Consider the following 26,510-nt stretch of genomic DNA (forward strand, 5'->3'; position numbering starts at 1 on the left):
TTATTTGGTGTTAATCAGAGGCACTTTAAATGATGGCAGGTGTGTACTGCCTCCTACTCAACATCAGTTTGAATGTGATTGCTTAATTGTAAAAACAGCTACATCCCCAGTTATAAGGAGGCGTGCACACTTATGCAACCGCATTATTTTTTTATTTTTATTTTCATTCCCCCTCCTAAAAGATTTCAGTTTGTTTTTCAATTGAGTTGTACAGTTTATAGGTCACATTAAGGGTGGAAAAAGTTCTGAAATTATTTTATCTCATTATTATCTTTGTCTCATTTTTTTTTTATTTCACAGGAACCTGACATTTTACAAGGGGTGTGTGGACTTTTTTTTATATCCATTGTATATGGCACCAACATTTTGCAGTACTTTACAATATCAGGGGATGTAAATCATCCCTAAGCAAATAATCTGTGAAGACAAAGTTACAGAACCTGCTGGATCACTCATTCATGTTTGTCTTGTTAAGCTAGAGCTTTGATTGATCCAGACCTGATATGAAAGCTTTCTTATACAGAGTGCACTGCACGATTTCCCTTTGTTGTTTAGATAAGAAAATTACAAGCATTTAGGACCTGTATAACCCACCAGCAAATTAATGGAGTAATTGCATTTTTATCGTCACAAGCTTATGACTGATTGCCTGTATCATATGGTTTGGTGGGAAATTGGCATTAAAGGAATCAGCGAAAGCTTCTATTTACATATTTTTTGGCTGGAGAGACTTCTATTTTATTTATAACATCCACGTAATCCCAAAAATCCACCCCATCTGTGTTCTGTCTAATGCTTTATTTTGAACATAAGACTAATGACTAATTATGCTTAACCACTTGACCTCGGGAAGGTTTACCCCCCTTCATGACCAGGCCCTTTTTTGTGATACGATACTGCTTTAATTTAACTGACAATAGTACGCAATACTATACAATAGACGCTGTACCCAAAAAAAATTCCCACAAGTAGAGTTTTCTTTTAGTGGTATTTGATCACTACTGTGTTTTTTTTTCTTGCGCTATAAACAAAAAAAGACCGACAATTTTGATAAACACACAATATATATATATATATATATATATATATACATAAAACATATCTAATAAAAAATAGAAAAAATCAAATCTCTTTGTCTACAAACTATGGGATATTTTTATTTATTTATATATATTTTTTTAAACTAAATTTTTTACTAGTTATTGCGGTGATCAGCGACTTAAAGCAGGACTGCGATATTGCGGTGGACATTCTGACACTTTTGACAATTTTTGGGAACCAGTGACACTAATACAGTGATCAGTGCTAAAAATATACACTGTCACTGTACTAATGTCACTGGCTGGGAAGGGGTTAAACATCTAGGGCAGTGATGGCGAACCTTGGCACCCCAGATGTTTTGGAACTTCATTTCTAATGATGCACAATTGCACTGAAGAGTGCATGATCAATATGGGATATGTCGTTGCAAAAAATCTGGGGTGCCAAGGTTCACCATCACTCATCTAGGGCGATAAAAGGGTTAAATGTGTGCCTAGCCAGTGTTTGTGTACACTATGTGAGGTGCTTTTACCAGGGGAAGTAATCAATTTCATTCCCTGCTTTGCAGGAAAAGTAAATTCTTTGCTTTTTTCGCTGACAGGACAGGGCTGTTCCTTCTTTACATAGGCATTGCCCCCGTTCTGTGTGTGTTCCAGACCAGCAGCAGGTGCTGGCGGTAATCTATTGGCCAGCACCCCCTGAACGGCACCTGTAGGCACTGCTGTGTCGCACATTTCACAGAGCCTGCCTTCTGAACTACAGAGGTGCTGAGAGGAGGAGTTTCAAGAGACAGAGTCAGTACAGGAATCACTGCTTGCAGGCAGTAAGCTACCATGGGATATGTAGTCCTTATAAATTGAAAGTAAACAAAATAAATGAGCAGATGGAAGCTGCAAAGCAGGCAAGGAATCCAGGAAGTTGTGCAAAGAGATGGCCTGCAGATAGGCAGCATTCAATACATAAGGAGAGATTTTTCGAGTAAGCTTTTATTGGACAGTAAGAAATAACTATTATGTGTTTACAATGCTGTAGTTAAAAAGTGAAAGTATATTCTTAGACTATACAATAGATCTTGTTTATCTTTATGGACCTTGCTTTGTGCACTAGTGCACACTCATGTTGGATCAGGAAGGGGCCATCCCCAAACTGTTCCCACAAAGTTGGGAGCATGAAATTGTCCAAAATTAGTCCCGACTTCAACCCAATAGAACACCTTTGGGATGAATTAGAGCGGTTACTGTGAGCTTGGCCACATCAGTGCCTGACCTCACAAAGGCGCTTCTGGAACAATGGTCAAACATTCCCATAGACGCATCTCCTAAACCTTGTGGACAGCCTTCCCAGAAGATTTGAAGCTGTTATAGCTGTCAGGGGTGGGCCAACTCCATATTGAACCCTACGGACTAAAACTGGAAAGCAATTAAAGTTAATATGCATGTAAAGTCAGACGTCCCAATACTTTTGATAACATAGTGTATATATACATATATTTTATTTTTTTCTGATTCAGCCACTGTGCATTAGCTCATCCTCCATCCACAGCCCAGATCAGCAAGTAATCAGCACTGCTAGTCACACCCCGATGCTTTTCGTCATTACAGACTTTAAAGCCTATTATACACTATGAGTTTTACTGGGTTGAATGAAAAAAAAATCGTCATCTCTCTTCGGAGCCGCTGCACTAAATATGCAAAGTTAGTGCAGCGATCTCCCTTGCTGAGCTGTTGTGTTCTGACAGGGGGTTGCCTCCCCCCCCCCCCCCCCCGTCAGAACACTCTGATCAAAATTCTCTGCCATTGGCTGATCGGGAGTTGTCAGCTGCTGGTTTTCCAGCATGCTTGGCTGGCTTCTGTCGGACAGATCGACATACACACGAGCCGAATGTCAGACATTTTTTTTTAACTTACCGATGTCTCCCGACATTAGACCTGTGTGTACGGGGCTTTAGTTGCGTTTTGTCCTGTGGGACACGGTGTGCAAACTATACCTGCTGAGATCTCCTCATTCCCCTCTGGCCCCTATACTCAATAACCCACACTTTCCTCCAGGGCAAAATCCCCAACAATTTACGTTGTGGGTTAACAAAGGCCTTTACAGGATAGCACACTTCATAGATCACAAAGGGATCAGGCAACAGGCTTACTACCGGGAGACATTACAGATGCCCCATACGGAAACTTTCCGTCTACATCAAATTACTCACTTCATAAAATCCCTAGCTACTGACCTGATAGACATAACCACTAGGACCTTGTTTGAAAAGAAATGCTTATGCAGACCTGAGTACCGGGGAGGGATCTCGGAGCTCTATGCCCTTTTCAATAATCAACAGCCCAAGCCTTCATACCAAACAGCATGGGAATGCGATTTAGGTGAGACTCTGGAGGAGGAGGTTTGGGGGCAATGGTCGACCATGGTGCACAAGAGAATACCCAATACTTCCCTGGTGGAAGGAAACTACAAGGTGCTGTCCAGCTGGTACCTTGTTCCGGTGAAGCTGGCAAAAATGTACATTGGCACTTCACCCCTTTGCTTCAGAGGATGCGGGCAAGAGGGTACTATGTTACATGTCTTGTGGTCCTGTCCTAAGGTCCAGCGCTTTTGGATAGGAATATTTACCCTGGTCTATTCAGTGACAGGACAAAATCTACCTAAAAATCCTAAGATGGCGCTGTTTGCGGACCTGCTGGACGAGACCCCTAGACATCTCCAAACTCTCATCTTTTTTTATTTTTTCAGCAGCTAAAATTATAATAGCACGAGCATGGAAAACTCCAGTGGTCAGTCTTGCACTGGTAAAGCATAACATTTCTTGGATCATGGTCAATGAAAAATTGACCAGTAACCTTAAAGACAGACGGGCCAGATTTGACAGGGTGTGGTCCCCCTGGATTAAGTACCTCCAAGCCCCATAGTTGGTAGAACTGGATGGTGGGGGGCACAGGCCGAGGGAAATGACTCCTACTTTGGATTCCTGAACTTTATCTTTTTCTTTTTCCTCCCCTTCTCACCCCCCCCCCCCCCATCCTTATTTTATTTTATATTAATTAGTTTTACTCTAATTTACTTCTCCTCTTCCCCTCCTCATTTCTCTTTTTAAGTTTAATGATTCAATGTATGGATGCAAAGGGCAAGCCCTAGAGCCTCTCTCTTCTTGACTCCGATGGAGGAGCAATGTTAACTCACTCTAAATACCTTACCTCCTTTGGTATCAAGGGCTCTGATCTTGAAATATACTAATGGTGCTGCAACTTGATTCAACCAAGAAGTTATAAGTACTTCGCTCAGGTACGAGTGGGCAGTAGCCTTACTTAACTATAATTTTTGTTGTCATTTTTTTACGTTGCAGCCGTATGGATTAGACATTTGATAACCTCTTAAGAGTGTAAAGATCTATATGCAAGGATATTATTTTTGTATCCTGACAAACTTTTGAATAAAAATGTATTGAAAAGAAGTTGCGTTTTGTCATCCTCTTGACAAAGTTTGTATTAATGAAACACATCAGAGTGAGGCTAGCAGTGTCGGTTACTTGCTGATCTGGGCTGTGAATGGAAGACAAGCTTAAGCAGAGCAATCAGCTTTCTTTTAGGCAACTATACTAGAGTGATTTCCCACAGCAGCTGACTGGGACTCAGTGAGGAGCTTTTGTTTTTTAATCTTTTGTGAGTGAATTGCCTTTATTTAATAAAGTGCGTCTCAATGCCGTTATGCTATCTAAGTCATTACATTTTTTTATAACGTGGTTGGTGGATTTACATAGGAGAGAATTAGAGCTCTTTCAGGTGACGAATTAGGGACAGTTGGGAGCTTTGGTTAAGCGCACTAAAACAAGCCCCTATTCATCTCTGTATCTATAAGTATTGTGAAGAAATACCTTTTCAAATGTAAATGTACAGCAGGTGTTTCGAAACTGAATGAAATTGGACTTTACATTTTTTGACAACCAAGTACTTCACATTAAAAAATATTAAAATGCTGCCAGTTTATTTACCTACAATTTATATTTACATTAAAATGTGAAGCCAAAAAAAAAAAAAAAGTGTTCTCTGAATGGTGCTTGTGCTGAGCAGGTGACCTCCTGTGTTCAGTAAGCAATAGGGCAATAGGGCAGCCACTTGGCACGAGACCCAGAAGATAGCGGCAATCCTTGTAGTAGTGGTGTCTACTAGATTTTCAATTTCCATAGGGAACCAACAGGTATGACACATACATACTTACTTTGATCCAAATGGGACAGATGCAGCTGTAAAAATTGCCAAATCTAAACTTCAGCTTTAAAATGATTTGCACAGAATATTGTTAAATAATAGTTTCTGATTTAGCCTGCTCAATCATACAGATGCAGCATACCAGCATCATTAAATCAATAGACAGAAATCTTATGCACAATGTTTACACCCATATTTTATCTTATCTAGTGCTAAAAACTGAAATGGAATTCCATCAAGCAGCCAAGGCAAATGATGTGGAAAAAATGATCCAGCTCAAAGAACAGAGAGTGAACATCAATTCTAGAAATGCTGTAAGTATCCGTCCTTGTAGCTTGGTGGTAGTAGTGTCCTATTCAAAGGCTACCCTTGCGCTAACCCTGTGTTTAACCTCTAATCTAAACCATCCCTATAAAAATAAAACCCTTTGTTTGCACACTCATCTGTCCTGTTTGAGGTTGCTCTAGCTCTTTTTTTTTCATTACAGAATTTGCAGCAAGATATGACACTCTGAGCATTCATATATTTTGCAAAGGACAGGATCAGGGATGTAAAGCTAATTTTCCTATTTCACTTGGGTCGAAGTCACATAATTAGAAAAAAATTAAGGGTTAATTCATATATAATAGACCGTGCAACTAACAACATATCAAAATAAATTTCAGTGTACCAGCCTGCCTGCATCGACTGTATCACCATCAGTTCAAACTAATATACAAAAAAATCATTAAAAATGTGACTTTACTTGAATTCAAAAGGCACATTTCAATGTTACAGATACAAATGTAAAATAAATCAATTTGATGAAAATAATTTGTATTAATGTGTAATTTATAAATATATATACAGGCATACGGGCAGCCATATTTATTCTTTATGTGTTCAAGCCTTGCTTTATACTTTCCTTGCAATTATTCTGCTTTACTGCTCTTTCTTACAGTGCAGGTCTATAGGGCCATCCACATTACACCACACGTTGCACACATTATTTTATGCTTGACACACAATGAAGTTTTATTTGATTCAACCAAGCGGGCTGAATGAAAAAAACCCCAAAACTTAGGAGGTCACTATACTAACTATGTGATGTTAGTACAGTGATCTCCCCGCTGTGCTATTGTGTTCTGATAGTGGAACCGCCCCCCAACCCGAACACACCAGTCAGCGCTGGCAGCAATTGGCTGGTTTTCCAGCATGCTCGTCTGATAAAAGTCGGTCGTGAGTAGGGTTGCCACCTATACGGGATTCACCCGTACAGCCCGGGTTTTGAATTACATATCCGGTTTTGAGTTCCCTTGAAAACCGGACACATTATTCAGACTGGATCGTGGCTCATAGCTGGAGAGAGGATTATGTGTTCTCTCTCCAGCCTGCAGGTGGCAATAGAGAGCCGGAACATAATGAAAAGTCTCAGCAGCAATGCCGAGGAAAGAACACAGAGTGTGAAAAAAGAGAAGCCAGGAAATTCTTTGCAGTTAGCAAGTGAGTACAGGGGGAAAGGGGTGCTGTGGTTGCACACCTGGTGTAAGGGGTGCTGTGGTTGCACACCTGGTGTAAGGGGTGCTGTGGTTGCACACCTAGTGTATTGGGTGCTGTGGTTGCACATCTGGTATAAGGGGTGCTGTGGTTGCACATCTGGTGTAACGGGTGCTGTGGCTGCACATCTGGTGTAAGGGGTGCTGTGGTTGCACAACTGGTGTAAGGGTGCTGTGGTTGCACATCTGGTGTAAGGAGGGCTGTGGTGGTGACATCTGATGTAAGGAGGATACTCTGATAGGGACACCTTATGTAACCTGGTTCTAGTGTCTTTTACTTGAAATATGGATGGGATGAACCTACTTTTACATTATATTAGAGAGAAATTCGGACCTCAGCTGGAAGAAAATTTTAGCAACTGGGCCTCCTTGAATTTCAGTTTATTGCCTTTGTTCTAGGTGGACTTTTTTTGTGTTGCAGGAATATGCACAAAATTGTGTGCATTCTTGCAATGCACAAAAACGCACACAACCTTGTGTGCAGTGGTGCCTTTAAGCCTTAATGGCACTACCACACTTCTTGCTTTTGTGCTCATTCACCTGTGGCAAAACGTATGGTAACAAAATAGCATGCGTTTTGGTGCAGCACAATTTTAAAAAAAGGTTATACAGGTTTTACATCTATTTGTATTACATTTTGTTTTTCATTTGTTTTGTAAACTACAAAAAAAATTTAAAAAATTCAGTGCGGCGCTAAAGTGTTCGAGTTTGAGTTGATGGAAAAGTGGTAACCCTAGTCATGAGACTGGCCTCTGTCGGGCAAGTAGATGTATACATGGGTTGAAAGTCGGCCAGTAATTGCAGAACCATCCATTTTTGAAATTGCAGGTGGTGTGAATGGGGTTTTCTAAATTAAATGACTCTCCAAAAAATTGTGTACTCCCTCTGTGGCTGATATCTCAACAATACTATCATGAAATTATGGAAGAACAAGCCTGTAAAAAGTGAGAAAGTAAAATGTAAAATTACATTGATATAAACATGGCAGTGCCTCACTGAAAATACACTACATTTTTCAATTAACACAAATTATTTTTTGGTTATTATTTTTATTCGCAATATGTAACGTAGACTGATCAGAAGAAAAACTCTTTCTCCCTTTTCTTAGCTTAATCGTACAGCTCTTCACTTCGCTGTGGCTGGATGCAAATACGAGGCTGTGACTTTTCTTCTGCACCATAAAGCCAGAGTAGACGTCCCTGATAAAGTAAGTGAAGGAACTACTGTATACATGACTCTTGCATTAATAATTATACACTTTTAGGTTTGTTCAACAAGACAAAAATTAGTACATTACTAGACTTCACACCATGTATTCTGGGGTTGATGATCAAAGTTTTAGAGGCTGGTACAATAAAAGGGAAATTTTTTATCACTTACCGTAATTTTCCTCACCCATCCTCACGTCAGCACATAACGGGTTAACACCTCCTTTGTCCCACATGACAACATGTTCCAAGCTGAATAAAAGAAAGCTGGTCGCCACAACTAAGATGTTCGATAAATTAGCCTGCGACAGGCCAATAGGGAGGGAGTTCTGTGCTGATGTGAGAATGTGCAGGAAAGTAAAATTATGGTTAGTGATAACAATTTTCAGTTTTCTGGCCCAACCCACATCAGTACATAACGGGATATACCAAAGTTAATATAGGGCAGGAGAGAACAAATGAAAAAGGACACTGACAATGAAAGAAAAGCTGCTAAAGCCAGAAAGAATAGATCTCTCTTGTCCCAAAATTGCTTGTCGCATATTTAGTTGTAAGGTTGAATGAAGGCCGCACAGACCTTGAAGCCAGTCTTGCTTATATCTTCCAAGCAATCCTGGCATAACTGCCCCAAAGGCTCCCCCCTCTCTAGTCAAATAGGCTTGCAATTGTTTCAGAGCAGAAAGGCCTGCTTCCTGCATACCAATCTAATCATCCTGGTAACCCAAGATTGGATGACTCTTGAGGGCCTGATGGCTAAATGAAAAGATTGTACACTTTCCACCTTTGACCAAGTACACCGTTAGTAACTCGACCATGTGTAAGAAAACTGAAGTCTTCCTGTTGTGCACTCAGTGCCTCTCGTGTGAAAACTCGGAGGGACTACTTCCCAGATTTTCTGGAAAGTGCATACCACTTTAAAATGGAACTCTAGAGATAGACTATCTCTGGTAAAAATAAAAATAAAATAGACATCAAAGGGCCCTTGCAGGAAAATGTTGCAATCTTCAACATCCTTATGTCTAAAGTAGTTGCTGTCAGGAGAACTAGTTTTACTGAGAGGTACTTCAAAGGAAATTAAACCTATTGGAGCAAAGGGTGCTCTCAGATCCAAATCTAAGTCCCACAGAGGGAACAAGGATTTCCCTTAAGGTCATATGGATTGTCATCTGGAAGAGGCATCTGGTCACTGGCTTTTGTACCCATCTGCAGCCTGTGAAAAGATAAAGTAGAGATCTATACCTTAAATGGAGTTGTATGCCAGACCAACCTCTAGTGCTGACTGTAAAATGTCAAGGATATTGGCTAGAGCAGGGAACACAGGAGAGAAAGCTTTCGCTGAGCAGACAAAACAGACTTCTTTCATATCCTCTCCTATGTAGTATTCATGGCTGATCTTCTGGTCACCAAGGTCTGAAAAACCTCATATGAAAATCCCTGCATCTGTAGTTTAGCCTATTCCATAGCCAGGCTATTAAACATAGTCTAATTGGATTGAGGAGCTGTTACTGACCTTGCCATAAAAGATTTCATTTGACCAGAGACAAAGATCAAACAAAATTCCATGTCAACCTATCTTGTATGACGGAGTCTTTGCACTGGTATCCTGTTGCAAATATCAGAAGCTGTATGTTCAGTGAAGTCTCCATGAGAAGTACTGCTGGAACGCCCCATAGGGCCAATATTGTGTAGCGGTGTAGCACTAGTAACAAACATCCACCATACGCACACGCTATTCTAAAAGTTCTTTGGTATGGGCCTTTTTTGAGACGAGTGCATCAGATTGCACCGCTGCTATTTGCATCATATGTCTCAAGCGTATCTCGCGTGGGCAAAACATCAGCCGCTTGGGCACCACATGCTTGACCAGACATATGTTGACCTCCCATGCGCTTGTTGGCAAGCTTACCTCAAAGACCCACACCAAAGAACAAAGCGGACCTCTCCTTGCTCATCAGCTGGGATCTCCAACCCCACTAGACCTTCAGTCCTCTCTGAAACCTGCACTGAGAGGAATGAAGGTATAGAATTAGGTGTGTCACAGCCAAGTGCTTGCGGGCACTCTGCTAGCAGTACACCCACGTCCGATTATAGCAGGCAAATTTCCCTGCCCCAGCTGCTGGACCGTAGAAAGAAGTTCACTCCCAGCCATCCACATGCCCAGCGGTTGAATGCTAGCTTGGCTAAATTGCTAGCACTTCAACTGCTGCCTTTTCAGTTGGTAGACTTGGCCCCCTTCCGTGAGTTTGTGCAATGTGCGGTTCCTCAGTGGCAGGTCCCCAAACGCCACTTTTTCTCACGGAAGGCAATTCCGGCTCTCTACCGGCATGTGGAAGGCAATGTCCTTGCCTCGCTGGACAAGGCGGTCAGCTGTAAGGTGCCTATTACTGCTGACTCATGGTCCAGCAGGCATGGACAGGGAATGTTACCTGTCTTTCACGGCCCATTGGGTCACTCTTCTGGCAGCTGGGAAGGATGCAGGACAAGGTGCAGTAGTGTTGGAGGTTGTTACGCCACCATGCCTCCAAAATGCTACTACTGGTTGTGGCACACCTCTCTCCTCCACCCCTCCTCTTCTTCTTCCTCCATGGCCTCTTCCAGTGCTCTGTCCTCGGAACCAGCAGTGCTCCGTAGGCGTTCAAGGGGCTACGCAAGTACGCAGGCAAAACTATGCCCTGCCGTGCTTGCGCTGGTTTGTTTGGGGGACAGGAGCCACACTGGGGCAGATATTTTGTCAGCTCTTCAGGGGTAGACCAAGAGGTGGTTGACACCACGCCAGCTTAAGCCAGGATTGGTGGTTTGCGACAATGGCACCAACCTCCTCTCCGCCCTCCGACAGGGACAACTGACCCATGTGCCCTGTGTGGTCCTTAACCTGGTGGTGCAGCGGTTGTTGGGCAGGTACCCAGGCTTACAGGATGTCCTGAAGCAGGCCAGGAAAGTCTGTGTGCATTCACGCCGATCATTTAATGCCCAAGAACCGCCTTATATGTGACATGCCCACCAGGTGGAACTCAACGTTGCCCATGCTGCAGGGCCATCAATGAGTACCTATGCGACTACGGCACCAGGATAGGGTCAGTGAAGCTCGGTTTTTTCTCACCACGCCAGTGGGACATGATCAGGGATGCATGCACTGTCCTGTCACCATTTGAGGAGGCCACAAGGATGGTGAGCAGTGACAGTGCATGCATCAGTGACACTGTACCTTTTGTTCACCTGTTGGCGCATTTGCTGCGTGGAATAATGGACAGGGCACTTGAGGCATAACAGAGGCAGGAAAAGGAGGACTTCCTTGCCTCTCAAGGCCCCCTTTATCCAGACAGTGTTCCTGCTGTCCCACCCATCACACAGGAAGAGGAGGAGGAGGAGGATGATGATTGTGTCAGCATGGAGATGGAGCCTGGCACTCAGCATCAGCAGTCTTGTAGGGATGATTTACAGTCCCAAGAAACCCGTGGACTTGTACGTGGCTGGGAGGAGGTAGCTGTGGATCATGTTGTCCTTAGTGACCCAGAGGACTCCGGACCGAATGCCTCAGCTAACCTACGCTGCATGGCCTCCCCGATCCTGCAAAGCCTGTGGAAGGATCCTCGTATTCTTCGGATCAAGGAGAGGGACCATTACTGGCTGGCCACTCTCCTTGATCCATGGTACAAGGGTAAGGTTGCCGACCTTATCTTGCCGTCGCAGAGGGAGCAGAGGATGAGACATCTCCGGGAGGCCTTGCAGAAAGGTCTGTGCAACACATTCCCAGAGACTGGGAGGTTACAAACTCCTGGTCCTGGACAACGTGTTGCTGAGGCTTCGGTCAGAAGGAGCGGTGGAGAAGGTGGCCGTCTGACCAATGCGTTCAGACAGTTTTTTAGTCTGCAGCCCCAAGGTATGATCGGTTCCAGCAACCATCGCCAGCGTTTGATTTACATGGTGCAGGATTACCTAGGGGCAAGGTTAGACTTGGACACCTTTCCCACCTAAAATCCTCTGGCTTACTAGGTCTTGAGAATGGATCACTGGCCAGAGCTTGCCCAGTATCCAATTGAGCTACTGGCCTGTCCTGCGTACAGCGTTCTTTTGGAACGCACCTTCATTGCTGCTGGTGGCTTTGTAACCGATCACAGGGTCCACCGACTCGGTTGATCGACTGACCTTCATAAAGATGAATCAGTCTGCAGACCTTCAAGACCAGCGGTTCCCATCCTGTGTTGCCCATTACCTTGCACCCTGTGACACCATTCACAGCTGCTCCCAGACTGACAATAAAGCCAGGAGAGCAGTGTGGTGTGCTGCATATTAAAAGATAGTAAAAAAAAAACTCAGAGAGAGGCAATGATGACATTGCAGAGCTCTTATAATACCACACCTGTACAATTTCAATGCTGTTTAAGCATCATTTTGCCACCAGCCTTGGCACAAAAAGGCACCCAGTTCTTAGAAGGGTCTTCCAACTCCATAAGAAGCTGAACATGGAGCTGTAGGTTTGGCGGGGAGAATGCAGCAAATTACCAACTGCAATCAACATGTGGCCTGGAGCTGACCAAATAAAACCATCTTAGTTGGTGGAGGAGCGTTCTTTTATTCAGCTTGGAACATGTGGTCATGTGGGGCTCCAAAGGAGGCGTTAACCTGTTATGTGCTGACCTGAGGTGGGCCAGGAAAAAAATAAAAAATTCTGCTTGTAACTGAAAGTCCTCCAATCTCCATTTTGAACAAATTATTGCAAGAGTTGACTCTATTCAACTTATGGAATAAATCTATCACTTTATTCATTACTCTTTCCCAAAACTGCAGCTCAAGTGAGAGCCATGGTTAACTAAAAAAAACCCTCCTTGAGGCTGGGTTCACACCTAATACTGATGCGGCTCCCAGCAGCGGTCCTGTGCGTCCCCATTCACTGTTTCAGATCTGATTTCAGACTGAATGGACTGAACAGGCCAAAAGTCGAACAGGGATCCTGTTCAAATTCGCACTGGAGCCACAGCGGAGATGTGTGAACCAATTCCATAGATAGCCGGTCACAATCTCTTGCTATTGCGAATTTGATGCGGGGAACCCACATCCAATTCACAAAGGTGTGAGCCCAACCTTAGGGAATTTAAGAGTACTTCAGGCTATACTCCTGCTCTCTGTTGTACAGTACACCAAATTAGATCAGGTGTTTATATAGTACTGTCAATTTTCACAGTGCTTTTCATATTGTATATTTACATCATTCTCTGCGTCTGCCTTTAAAGGGGTTGTAAACCCACGAAAAAACAAAAAAACCAAACCTGCAAGACAAAGGCATAATGAACTAGTATGCATGGCATACTAGCTCATTATGAAATACTCACCGTAGATCGAAGCCCCCGCACGCTGCTCTGCCTGGCGACATTGCTCCCGGAGCTCCCACCAGTAACAGTACGTCAGCTGAAGCAATGGCACAAACCAGCTGGTGCTTAAGTGCGCATGTGCCGATGACGTCACATGCCGATACAGGGGATATCTCCTAAACCCTGCAGGTTTAGGAGATATCCATGGTATCTGCAGGTAAGCCTTATTATAGGCTTACCTGTAGTAAAAAGTGGTTTGTAAGGGTTTACAACTACTTAAAAGGAGCTTACAATCGAAGTCCTTATCTCACATGCACACACTAGGGCCAATTTAGACAGCAGCAAATTAACCTACCAGCATGTCTTTAGAGCGTGGCAGAAAACTTCATACAGTTAGTGTTGACTCTTGACTGGGATTCAAACTGAGAACTCTAATGCTGCAAGGTAGAAGGGTTAACCACTAGGCCACTGTGTTTCCTAATATACCTTTTTATGTTCAGATGGGCATATAGGGTGTCCATATGTATAAAAGTGAATAGATTTACAAATGAAAGCAGAGTTTCAGGGTCTTAAGACATTTGAAGTATATACAGCTCTTGTAGTAAAAAATAACCAGGACTGACTATGGCAGCTTTCACACTGGTTTTGCCACAACGCAGTATACCCGCGGTTTTCTTGTGGGTTGCACATGGTTTCCTATAGATTTTTTTTGGCATGTTTTCTGAAAGTGCACCAAAGATGCAGCATGCAGAACTTTCGGTGTACTTTCAGAAAACACACCAGAAACGTGGGACATAATAAAAAGACTTTGGGAAATCGCAGGTATCCTGCACAAAAACTGTGAATTCCCTGCACTGCACTCAGTTTGTAGTTTGGCTGCAGCATGGTAATGTGAAAGAGGCCCAATACAAAACAGTGAGTGGATTGACATCATTTTTTTCAATAGGACAGGATTATAGGATAATGTTGAATAATAGAGAATGGTCGTCAATGAGTGAGTAATTCCTTTCTCTGCCAGTCCATTGGTAGGTTACAGAAGGAAACTTTTTAGGTCTACCATGTCAATTGTAAATTTGTAGGGAGGTAATATTGTGTTTAATATCTCAATAAATATTAATATGGGAAATAATAAAAATGACAGTGGGATATATTGAATCATGTACTGAATGCAACAATACTGTATTATTATAGCATGTAGTAGGTAGCCACATTGAACAAGACTTGTTTCTGACACTCAATAGAACTGTGAATGCTATTTGTATGAGTTTAGTTATATGAGACTAACTACTACTAACTATACCATGACCGGGGTAAATGAGAACCTTCAGCGAGTAAAAAAAAAAAACCCATGAGGAGAAAATCGTGGGACTTTAAATGCACCCAATGGAACCAATTAAACAACAATATACTGTATAATAAAAACAGTGTTTGTTATGAATATAAATTAAAAGATTAGTACATAAAATATAGGAAAAAAATGAGGTGTGTGTGTGTGTGTGTGTGTGTGTGTGCGTATGTGTGTGTGTGTATATATAGATATATATATATATATATATATATATATATATATATATATATATATATACATACAGTTGTGCTCATACGTTTACATACCCTGGCAGAATTTATGATTTCTTGGCCATTTTTCAGAGATTATGAATAACACAAAAACATTTTTTTCACTTATGGTTAGAGTTTGGCTGAAGCCATTTATTTTCAATCAACTATGTTTATTTTTTTTAAATCATAATCAAAACAGAAACGACCCTGATCAAAAGTTTACATACCCTGGTGATTTTGGCCTGATAACATGCACACACAAGTTGACACAAAGGGGTTTGAACTGCTATTAAAAAAGGTAACCATCCTCACCTGTGATCTGTTTTCTTGTAATGAGTGTGTGTGTATAAAAGGTCAATGAGTTTCTGGACTTCTGACAGACCCTTGCATCTTTCATCCAGTGCTGCACTGATGTTTCTGGATTCTGAGTCATGGGGAAAGCAAAATAATTGTCAAAGGATCTGCGGGAAAAGGTAGTTGAACTGTATAAAAAGGAAAAGGCTATAAAAAGATATTCAAGGAATTGAGTTTGCCAATCAGCAGTGTTCAAACTCTAATCAAGAAGTGGAAAATGAGGGGTTCTGTTGAAACCAAACCACGACCAAGTAGCCCAACTAAAATTTTAACCACAACTGCCAGAAAAATTATTCGGGATGCAAAGAAAAACCCACAAACATCTTCAGGTGAAATACAGGACTCTCTGAAAACATGTGGTGTGGCTGTTTCAAGATGTACAATAAGGAGGCACTTGAAGAAAGATGGGCTGCTTGGTCGAGTCACCAGAAGAAAGCCATTACTAGGCAAATACTACAAAGTATCCTGCTTACAATACGCCAAACAGCGTTTGAGACAAGCCTCAAACCTTCTGGCACGAAGTCATTTGGAGTAATGAGACCAAAATTGAGCTTCTTGGTCACAACTATAAACACATACTTGCCAACTGTCCCAAATATCCCAGGACATTCTGGGATTTAGACCCTTTTCCAGATTTTATTGTGTCCCGGGAAATCCATTTTTTTCCTGATTTTTCACTGCCGACGCTAGAGGTCCGCCTGATGAAAGGAGGGACTCTGCTGGGGATGCCTGATGTAAGGAGGGACTCCGCTGGGGACACCTGATGTAAGGATCGGGACTCCACTGGGGACACCTGATGTAAGGAAGCACTCCGCTGGGGAAGCCTTATGTAAGGAAGGACACCGCTGGGGACACCTGATGTAAGGAGGGACTCTGCTGGGGACGTCTGATGTAAAGAGGGACTCTCTGATCCGACTTGGGTGCAAGATAGCAGAGGAGGTAACTGAAGGTGAGGCAGCTTAACCCCAAGGAGGCCGACATCAAGAAAGTGTAGAGAGCAGCCACCCTAATCCGTCACATTCAGCAGCTGTTATCTCCCTGCCCCCTCCTCAAAGCTCAGGTGCCTGGGCCTTTTTCAGCACATCTGCAGCTGATCGCACTGTTACTCTCTGCAAACGGAGTCTCAGGCACATCAAACGTGGCAAAAACACCAGCCATTTGGGTACCACATGCTTAACAAGGCAATTAACTTCCAACCACTCAGCCCATTGGCAAGAGCACCTAAAAGCCTCTCAAAAGGGGCACAAATCTGTCCCTCCTCCTCCTTACCCACTTCAGTCTGCCCCTGCTATACCGAGTCATTACCTCTCAGCAGCCTCCACTGACACGGATGATGGTATAGCACAAGGTGTCCCAGGTCCTAGCAGCACATCTGCCAGCAGCATGCCGGCAAATTTCTCTGCCCCATCTGCTTCAGCGGAAAAAAAATACAGTCCCTGCCACCCACATGCCCAGCATCTAAATGAAAGCTTGTCAAAGCTGTTGGCTCTCCAACTTCTTCCTTTCAGCCTGGTGGATTCTGCCCCCTTCCGTGAATTTGCACAATGTGCTGTACTTCAATGGCAGGTTCCCAGTCGCTACTATTTTTCACGTAAGGCTGTTCCATCTCTCTACCATCACATGCAGGGGAATGTTCTGGCATTGTTGAGCAAGGCAGTAAGCTGTAAAATCCAACTTACTGCTGACACGTGGTTCAGCAAGCATGGGCAGGGACGAAATATTTTGTTCACAGCACACTGGGTAACGCTGCTTGCAACTTGAAAGGATGCAGGACAGGGCTCGGTGCTGCAGCTTGTTTTGCCCCATGTCTCCATAAAGCTGGTGGTGATGATGCCAGACCTGTGAGCTCTACCCCCTCCTCCGCCACCTCCATGCCCTGCAGAATTCTTCTATGAACATCAGGTACCCCCTAAGCGGTCAAAGGGCTATTCCATGAGTCAGGCTAAAAGGTGCAATGCAATGATTCAGCTGGTGTGTTTAGGGGACAGGAACCACACCAGAGCATAGATTCTTGCAGCTCTGCAGGGACAGGCCCAGAGGTGGTTCACACCATGCCAGCTGGAGCCAGGAATGGTGGTGTGCGATAATGGCTTAAACCTCCTGTCCGCCCTTAGAAAGGGAAAAATGACACATGTGCCATGCCTGACACATGTCCTCAATTTGGTGATGTAGCGTTTCCTAAATACGCACCCAGAGTTGCAAGATGTGCTAAAGCTGGCCAGGAGAGTCTGTAGCCATTACAGCCAGTGCTCGGATGGCTCAAATTCCAAGGGGAATTCCACCTGCCCGTAAACTGCCTGATTTGTGACATGCCTACCAGGTGGAACTCGACTTTAGCAATGCTGCAGCGGCTATACATGCAGCAGAGGGCCGTCAATGAGTACCTGTGCGAGTATGGCACAACAACAGACTCAGGCCACTTCTGCTTTTTTTTTTTCCACGCCAATAGCTGATCGTTAAGGATGCATGCACTGTATTGTCACCATTTGAGGAGCCCACAAGGAGCCCATTTGCCTGTAGGGTCTGTGCTACTTTCAGGCTTCGTCTGGGGGGGTGGGGGCGCTTGGCTTTTGGTAACCGCAAGTTGGACTTGTCTAAGGAGAGGTTTCAAGGTCCTGCTCTCAAACATTGTGTGTTGGAAATTCCGACTGAAAAGGTCTGATGGAGCCCACATGCAATCAGATTTTCCGACAAAAAGATCCGATCGCACATTTTCCGTCGGAAAGTCCGACCGTGTGTACAAGGCATTAGAGAAACAAACTGCTACTCCTCTCTTTTTGTTCTCTGTGGTTACTAAGTAGAATTGAGTAAAATTCTTGTGGAGAAATGAGAGGTTGTATGTAGCTGGGAAGTGCTTCTCTTGTAACAACAGAACATCTTCCTTTAGCATATGATGCTGTTGAAGTATTTTGCTTAGTTTTACTGGGGAGGAAAGTCCCTGCACATTGTGGGAGAAGATCTGGAGTTTCAGATCTGTAGGTGTTGTACTAGACATGGTTCAGGTGAGAGGAGGGTGCTGTAAATTGAGCTTACTTACTAGCTGAAGGTAGCTTCCCTGGCAGAGTGAAGGCTGTATGCGTTCCATGGTGTCCCGATCCTGTGTACTTTTAGGTAGAAATTCCATCGAGGCACTGTTAGGAGTGGGGGACAGGAGGGAGAGGAGGCTAGGCAGAAGAGGGGAGAGAAAGAAGTGAAAGAACACAAAAAAGAAGCATTAGAAAACAAATTTTCATTGCAATCCCAATCCCATTAGGGCTGGTGAGGGAATCCTACCTTCCCAACCCTTTACCCAAAAGTAAACAAAGTTGTCTTAAATAGGACTAGGTAATCTGAATCTGACAGAAGAAAAAAATTAAACTCTCCTATCAGCGTCAGATGGAGGCGCACTGTGACCACTCCAGTCGCCCCCACCTTAAAGATAAACAGTAACATTATAATGAACTTATAGTCTGATCCCTGTTGGAATTGCAATGGAGAACAACCAGGTCCGCTTAACCGTTCCCCCACTCCCCCACTCAACAACATGTGTCACCTTGATGTAAAATGTATAGGGACGGTAAGCTTCATCGTGACGCCTGCTATCGGCCATGGGAGAACTTGAGACGGCTGCCATAGACTGATCTGTGGAATTATTTGAGAGGAGGACCACACCCCAGCTGGGGATGCATCATGAAGTGAGCTGCTGTGGCTCGTTGGGTTTCCTTTAACTGTAGAGTCCAATGTGGGCGTTGCAGGATATAAAGGGATCCAGAGCCACATGTGGAAATAAAAATATGATTAAAAAAACATTTCAAAGGCACAGTTAACTGTAATGCCGTGTACACATGATCGGAATCTTGGCCAGCAAAAGACCGATGAGAGCTTTTATTCGGAAAATGCGATCATGTGTATGCTCCATCGGAATTTAGCTGGCCGAATTCCCGCCAGCAAAAATTTGATAGCAAGTTCTCAATTTTCCAGATGGAAAAACGGAAATTCTGATCGTGTCTATGCAATTCCGATGCGTAAAAACTCACGCATGCTCAGATTCAACTACGTGATGGAAGCTATTGGCTACTAGGTATTGAACTTCCTTTTTCTAGTCCTGTTGTACGTATTGTACGTCACCACGTTCTTGACGGTCGGAATTTGGTGTGACCGCGTGTAGGCAAGACAGTTTGAGCGGAATGCCATTGGAATTCCAATGGGAAAACTATCAGCGGGCAAACCTATCTGTATGTGATGTCTTTGTGCACCAGGATTTGGAGTAACGGTTTTGTACCGTGTATGGCGAAAGGTCTGCGAAGATTTGAATCAAATGACCCATGATTTCCAGCATATCTGCAGCGCGGGACAGCTTCATCACTTCCATTTTAACTGTATAGAAGTGGGGTTTTACTATAATGTCTCTAGGGAGACCATCAGAGCGTAATAGTTGTAGCGATATCCATCTATGAGCTCTATCCAGTTCCAGACGGTGTGCTGGGATGTCAGGGATCAGACCTTTAATAAAGTCTTGAACTGCTGAATAGACTTCTTTAACAGATTATGGTAGTCCCCTGATTCTGAAGTTGTAGTATCTCAATCTATTTTTGAGGTCATCAGTTTTGGAGACTGCTGATTCTAGTTGGTCCAATAGATCCTGGATTCTGGCAGAGTTCTGGTTAATTCTAGAAACCGCTTGGTCTGCTTTCTTCTCAATTACTTCTATTCTTGTGCCTATTTGCTGCAGATCAGCATGAATAGAAGCTGTGATCTGGGCCGCAGTTTGGGATGGGGCCTTAGTTTGCATTTTGGAAAATGCAGCCATCATGGAGGGAAAGTCTGAGGGGGTGAGAGTGGCATCTCGGGTCTCCTGTTCCCAGGGGTCCGGGATGGTCAGCAGCCCCTCTTATGGCGTCATAGCAGGGCCTCTCAATGATCTCCCTAACAGGGATTCAGTGGATGCGGGGGAGGGGGCCACTTGCAGTGGAGTACTCACTGTGGCCGCATTCTGGTGTAAGGCTGATTAAGCAGTTTGATCCTGGTCTGCTATGGATTCCTCTTCTGCACAGGCTGTGATTTGTGGATGCGGCCGCCATTTTGGAATGGCCAAGCTGCGCTGCTGTAGAGTCCAATTTCTGGGACAGGTTCCTCCGGGCTGAGCCTGCTTACATCAGGTGGTGGATGGGTATTTTCCCGGTTGGCTGGTGGTGTTGCTGAACTGGGACGAGGGCTCAGAAGGCTGCTGTGCGGGCTACAAGGCTGGAGCGTTGCTCCTGGTCAAAGTGGCCATCTTGGACGTTGCCGCGCATGCGCTTCTCAATATATGAAATATTTGAATACATTAGTAGTTGTATGATTGCCTCTACAATCCCACCACAAAGGGTTTACAATTTGACAATGTACTATTAGTTTAATATACAGTGGAACCTCGGATTGCAAGTAACGCAGTTAACGAGCGTTTCGCAATACAAGCTATTTTTTTTTTTTAAATCTTGACTCGGTTTGCGAGTGTTGTCTTGCAAAACGAGCAGGATTCAAGCCTCTGTGGTGTGCAGTACCGCATTTGGCCAGAAGCGCGGGGGCACCATTGACACTCGGAATCATTTGGAAATGCTCAGACATACTCAATTCCCAAGTGTTTCTGAGCATTTCTGAGGGTTTTCTAGTGTATCCGAGCGGTCTCTGAGTATTTCAGAGTCTCTCTGGTGCCCCCCATCTCTGGGCAGATGCGATATTGCATGCAATAGAAGTCCATGTAGAACGAATTATCTTAGTTTCCATTGACTTCTATGGGGAAATTTGCTTTGATATACGAGTGCTTTGGATTACAAGCATTCTCCTGGAACGGATTATGCTTGTAATCCAAGGTTCCACTGTATATACATAGTAAAACCTTGGTTTGAGAGTAACTTGATTTTAGAGCGTTTTGCAAGACAAGCAAAAATTTTAAATACATTTTGACTTGATAAACAAGTAGCATCACGTCACAACTGATTATAAAAGAGAAGAGAGGCGCCTCTAAGTGTAGCAATATGGTTACATTAAATGAAGGTGCAACATTTAGCAACTCGCTGATGATTAAAACAGGCACATCTAAGTATGCAGGCATGTGGGGTAAAGCTGTCCACATCAAGCCTCACTTTCAGATTGCTGTACTGTACAGTAGTCTTCCTGGTCATGATTGCAGACTGACAGCAGTGAGAGCCGGTGGTGCGAAGGATGGTCTATTTGGACAGCTTTACCCCAAATGCCTGCATACTTAGATGCCTGTTTTAATCATCAACCATGAGAGTTGCTAAATGTTGTACCTTTATTAAATATAACCATATTTCTACACTTAGAGTTGCCTCTCTTCTCTTTTATACCCTGTAGCTCCTGCTGGATTTTGTTTCTAATTCCCTTGTGGAGGCTGCCATTTGCAGATGGACATTTTATTGTTACACAATCTATCACATTGCTATAATCTTTTTGTATGGACTATAAACTAAAGGACTTATGAATAAATGGTTGTGGAATGAATCATCTGAGTTTACATTATTTCCTATGGGGAAATCCGCTTTGATATACAAGTGCTGTTTCATTGGCTCCATTGTGTGCATTTGATGTCCCACAATTTTCTCTTTTGGTTGTCATTAGGGGATTCTTATACTCTTGCATTTGAGATGACATCATATGGACAATCCTTTGTGGTTTCTGACACTGTATTATCAGGTCCAGTGCTGAGACAGTGGTGATTTAAATTGCTTCATTGTCTTTCTCCTGTGAAATATGTGCTAGTCATAATCTTCATAACAACCTCAAGTGGTTCATTCCCTTCAATATTCTGACCAATTGGCTTCTTTCCAGCATGGTCTAACAGTCTTGCATTTGGCTGCCTGGTCCGCTGACTTGAGTGTTGTGCAGATGTTGATTAAAGCTGGAGCCAGCCAAAAAGTAGCAAATGAGGTAAGTGTACATCTGACTGTAAGTAATTGTAGAGATAAAATGACTTGATGTTTCTATTCAATCAGCACTCTTGATGTTGGGTTTGTGTGGTGAAAAGAGTAATGCCCTGTATACACGGTCTGACTTCCCGACGGAAAATGTGCAATCGGAGACACACAAAGTTTGAGACCTGGAAATCAAATTTTCCGACAACAAAATCCGATTGTTTAAATTCCGATCATGTGTAGACAATGCCGATGCACAAAGTACCACGCATGCTCAGAGTAAATTTCGGGACAAAAGCTATTGGCTACTGGCTATTGAACTTCCACTTTATAGTCCCATTGTACGCGTTGTACATCACCTTGTTCTAAACGATTGGATTTTCCGACAATTTTCTGCGCCCGTGTGTATGTAAGACAAGTTTGAGCCAACATCCGTCAGAAAAAATCAGACGGATTTTGTTGTCGGAATGTCCGATCATGTGTACAGGGCATTAGGGTAGATTATTGGGGTCATCAACAATTCTGGTGACAATTCTGATTCAATACTTTTTTTTTTTAAGTTTTGGTAGAAAATACAATTATGATGTCTGATAAAATGCAATACATATAGTATTAATGTTGGCAACAAAATAGCATGTATATATGGTAAAATGCATATAATCATAGTGGTTATGGGTGACAGCTTGATTCAATAGTTGTCTGCTACCCCTCTATATTTTTAAGGTGCTCTCAAGTGCACCTAGAAAAAATACCTTTCTTAAATAAAGCATCAGCCAGTTAAAAAGTAATAATAAAATCATTTATAAAAGGGAAAAAATATGTATATCCCGTTAGGAACTGTAAATGATTAATCAAGACAACGATATATGTAATTAATTGATATGAAAATGTCTTTATCCTTCTGGCATGCTAATTAGCATAATTTAGATTAGTAAATATAAACCACACTGGCTTGATTGATTTTTGCAGTTGGTTTACAGTTTGGTTTACAGTTTTCAGTAGAGATTTTTTAGCCCAATACAATTATTAATGAAAGTATAGGCTATGTAGCTCTAAAATACAGTAGATAACAATTTATTTATCATTAACCACTTCAATACCAGGCACTTAAACACCTTCCTGCCCAGACCAATTTTGAGCTTTCAGCGATGTCGCACTTTGAATGACAATTGCGCGGTCATGCTACACTGTACCCAAATGAAATTTTTATCATTTTTTTCCCCACAAATAGAGCTTTCTTTTGGTGGTATTTGATCACCTCTGCGGATTTTATTTTTTGCTAAACAAATAAAAAAATACCGAAAATTTTGAAAAAAAAATGTTTTTTTTTGTTTCAGTTTCAAAACTTTGTGAATAAGTAAATTTTCTCCTTCACTGATGGGCACTGATGGGGATACACTGATGGGCAATGATAAGGCGGCACTGATGGGCACCGATGAGGTGGCACCAATGAAGTGGCACTGATGAGGTGGCATTAATGGACACTGATATGTGGCACTGATAGGCGGCACTGATGGGCACTGATAGGCGGCACTGATGGGTGGCACTGATGGGCGACACGGATGGGCACTGATAGGTGGCACAAATTGGCACTGATAGCTAGCATGGATGGGCATGGGTAGTAGGCGGCACAGGTGGGCATGGATGGGCACTGATAGGTGGCATGGATGGGCACTGATAGGCGGCACGGATGGAAACTGATAGGCGGCATTGTATTATAATATACTGTACTAATGGATGCCAATCAGTGCCAAACAATAATGCATGCCAATCAGTGATGCCCATTGTGGGCACTGATTGGCATCCATTATGGGCACTGATTGGCATCCATTGTGGCACTGACTGGAATCCCTGGTGGTCTAGGGTGGCATACCTTATCCTGGGCATCCCTGGTGGTCTGGTGGCGTCCCTGGTGGTCCAGTGTGGGCATCCTCGGGGGGGCTGTGCTGATAATCGATCAGCACAGGCCCCCCCTGTCAGAGGAGCAGCCGATCGGCTCTTCCTATTTACACTGTGATCAGCCGTGATTGGACACGGCTGATCACATGGTAAAGAGTCTCCGTCGGAGACTCTTTACCGAGATCGTAGTTGCAGGGGGCGTAGTTGCGGGGGCGCGCAGCGGCTCATAATTCTGAGGACGTCATATGACGGCCGATCAGGATTATGAAACCACTTTGCCGCCGTCAATTTGTAATAGGGCGGGCGGCAAGTGGTTAAGTCACAAAAAAAATCATAAATGTGTAGGATTTATCATGCAATGTAGAATCACCTTCATGTCAATAACCTATGCTTTAGAAATAATAAATATAACCGTATATATCTCTCTATGTATATTGGGGCTGAAAAATGTAATAGAAATTGGATAGCCTATTTTTCATTAACCTCCCTTAATTTTCAGTACCAATAGCAGTAACCCCTGCAGCCAATACTTACAATTAAGTATCGGTGCCAAGAGAAACAATTAGCTCCTACGCATCGGAAGTTTCCAAGAAGCAGAAAGTGGGAACCAGTGACTAAAGATGACATTTGGAAATTTCTGGGCCTAATAATACTTCAGGGAGTAATGGGGAAACCCTTACAGAAGTGGTATTGGACAACTAACAAATTACTTGCCACTCCATTCTTTGGCATGGTCATATCAGAGTACACATTTTCCCTGATCATGAAATATTTACACAATATTTACACACAAACAACAAAGAATTTGATGAAACTACTCATCCTGCACCAAAACTCAAGAAAATTTGAGAAGTATCTCAAATGATTCTAAACTGAGCTATGTGCCAGAAAGAGATATCAGCATAAATGAAAGTCTAATGGCCTACAAGGGAAGGCTCAGCTGGGTACAATACATTGCATCAAAGAGAGCACGATTTGGCGTAAAATGCTTCATGCTATGCAAATTGTCAACTGGCTACATTTGAGATTCAGTCCTATACACTGGGAAAGGAACACAATTCAATCCAAAATACAGCAAGTATGGAATGGCAACATCTTCCGTTCTTTCACTCATTGAGCCATTGCTAAATCAGGGCTATTGTGTAAGAACCAACAACTTTTACACATCTCCTGAACTTTATGAGTTTCTTCTGCAAAACAAAACAGATACCTATGGAACCAATAGGGCTAACTGACGTGACATGCTGCCAATGTTTGACAATAGGAAACTGTAGACTGGAGAAATGGTTGCCTAGCAGAAAGGCAAAATGATGGCACTACGATGGCGTGACAAGAAAGATGTATGCCTAATGAGTAAAGTTCATAATACCTCCACTGTTATGGTAGGCACAAAAGGTGGGAAAGAAATCATGAAGCCACAAGTAGTGATAGACTACAATAACACCATGGGAGTTGTTGACAGAGCCCACAAAGCAATGACATTCTACCCAGCAATCAGGAAACAGCAAAATAAGTACTACAAGAAGATCTTCAGGCATCTTCTTGAGCAATGCTTGTGGAATCCCTACATTCTGCAAAAAAAAAAAAAAAGTGACAAGCCTGTGATTCATTCTGACTCCATTTGGAAAGTTGCTGAATGGATCTTTGTGAACCACCAAACACCATCAATGGCTGTGAATAGAGCTGGATGCCGTGCTGTTGGCATTGTCAACCCGGAACGCCTGACTGGTCGTCACTTCATGGACTACATCCCACTAACCGAGAAAAAGTCAGCACCTACAAGGATGTGTGTGGTTTGTTGCTCAAAGCAAGATGACAATGGAAAGAAAATCAGAAAAGGAAACCAGGTTCCATTGTCCTGATTGTGATGTCGGACTTTGTCCAGTTCCATGTTTCAAAATGTTTCATACCCAGGATGTCTTCTAAACCAATATTCATTGTCTGGCAGGGGCATACTGACCATTCGGGCACTTGGGCACTCATCGAGGGCCCCATGCCACTAGGGGGTCCCATCAGGGTGGCCAGCCTCAGCAAAACTAGTATGGGACAGTATGTAAAAATCTGTATTTTTAAATCTGTCTCTGAAATGTCTGACAACGACATCACTTTCATGTGAAAATCCCCAGATTACATCTGCTCCGCCTCTGCACTGCCCCCTCAGCCAATAGGAACACGCTGTACACGCCCCCTTCCACAGTGCGACTTTTTTGACACAGGAGCAGGAGATGCCGACTGCTGGAGGAGAGGAAAAGGAGGTGGGGACACAGCTTGCAGTGTGGGATGGGCTGCTACCTGATAAGGTAAGCTGGCTGAGCTGTACAAAATGGATTCTGGTCAGTCGATTGCCCTGGTGAGCGAGAGAGGGTCTCTAAGGCTATTAGATCAGTTTTGTGTGTGAGAAGTGCACTGCTCCTGGAGGAAGAACATGTCCTGAATGTCTCCCCCAAACTCAACTACACCTCCCTACCAGGGGCGGATCCAGAGTCTAGTCTCGGGAGGG

At 43.3% G+C, this 26,510-nt stretch overlaps 1 protein-coding gene across 1 annotated transcript in view; it reads left to right on the top strand.

Annotated features, from left to right (window-relative positions):
* Nucleotides 1-26,510, top strand: part of ANKDD1B (ankyrin repeat and death domain containing 1B) — a 98,316-nt gene that overhangs the window by 18,774 nt on the left and 53,032 nt on the right. Inside the window, exons 2-4 of the mRNA XM_077462560.1 lie at nucleotides 5,463-5,566; nucleotides 7,896-7,994; nucleotides 22,029-22,127. Coding sequence (XP_077318686.1) covers nucleotides 5,463-5,566; nucleotides 7,896-7,994; nucleotides 22,029-22,127 — 302 coding nt within the window. The remainder of the gene's footprint in view (nucleotides 1-5,462; nucleotides 5,567-7,895; nucleotides 7,995-22,028; nucleotides 22,128-26,510) is intronic.

Source organism: Lithobates pipiens, unplaced genomic scaffold (genome assembly GCF_037356315.1).
Source record: "Lithobates pipiens isolate NorthernLeopardFrog02 unplaced genomic scaffold, aLitPip1_a1.2 Scaffold_3, whole genome shotgun sequence".
In the NCBI taxonomy this organism is placed as follows: domain Eukaryota; kingdom Metazoa; phylum Chordata; class Amphibia; order Anura; family Ranidae; genus Lithobates; species Lithobates pipiens.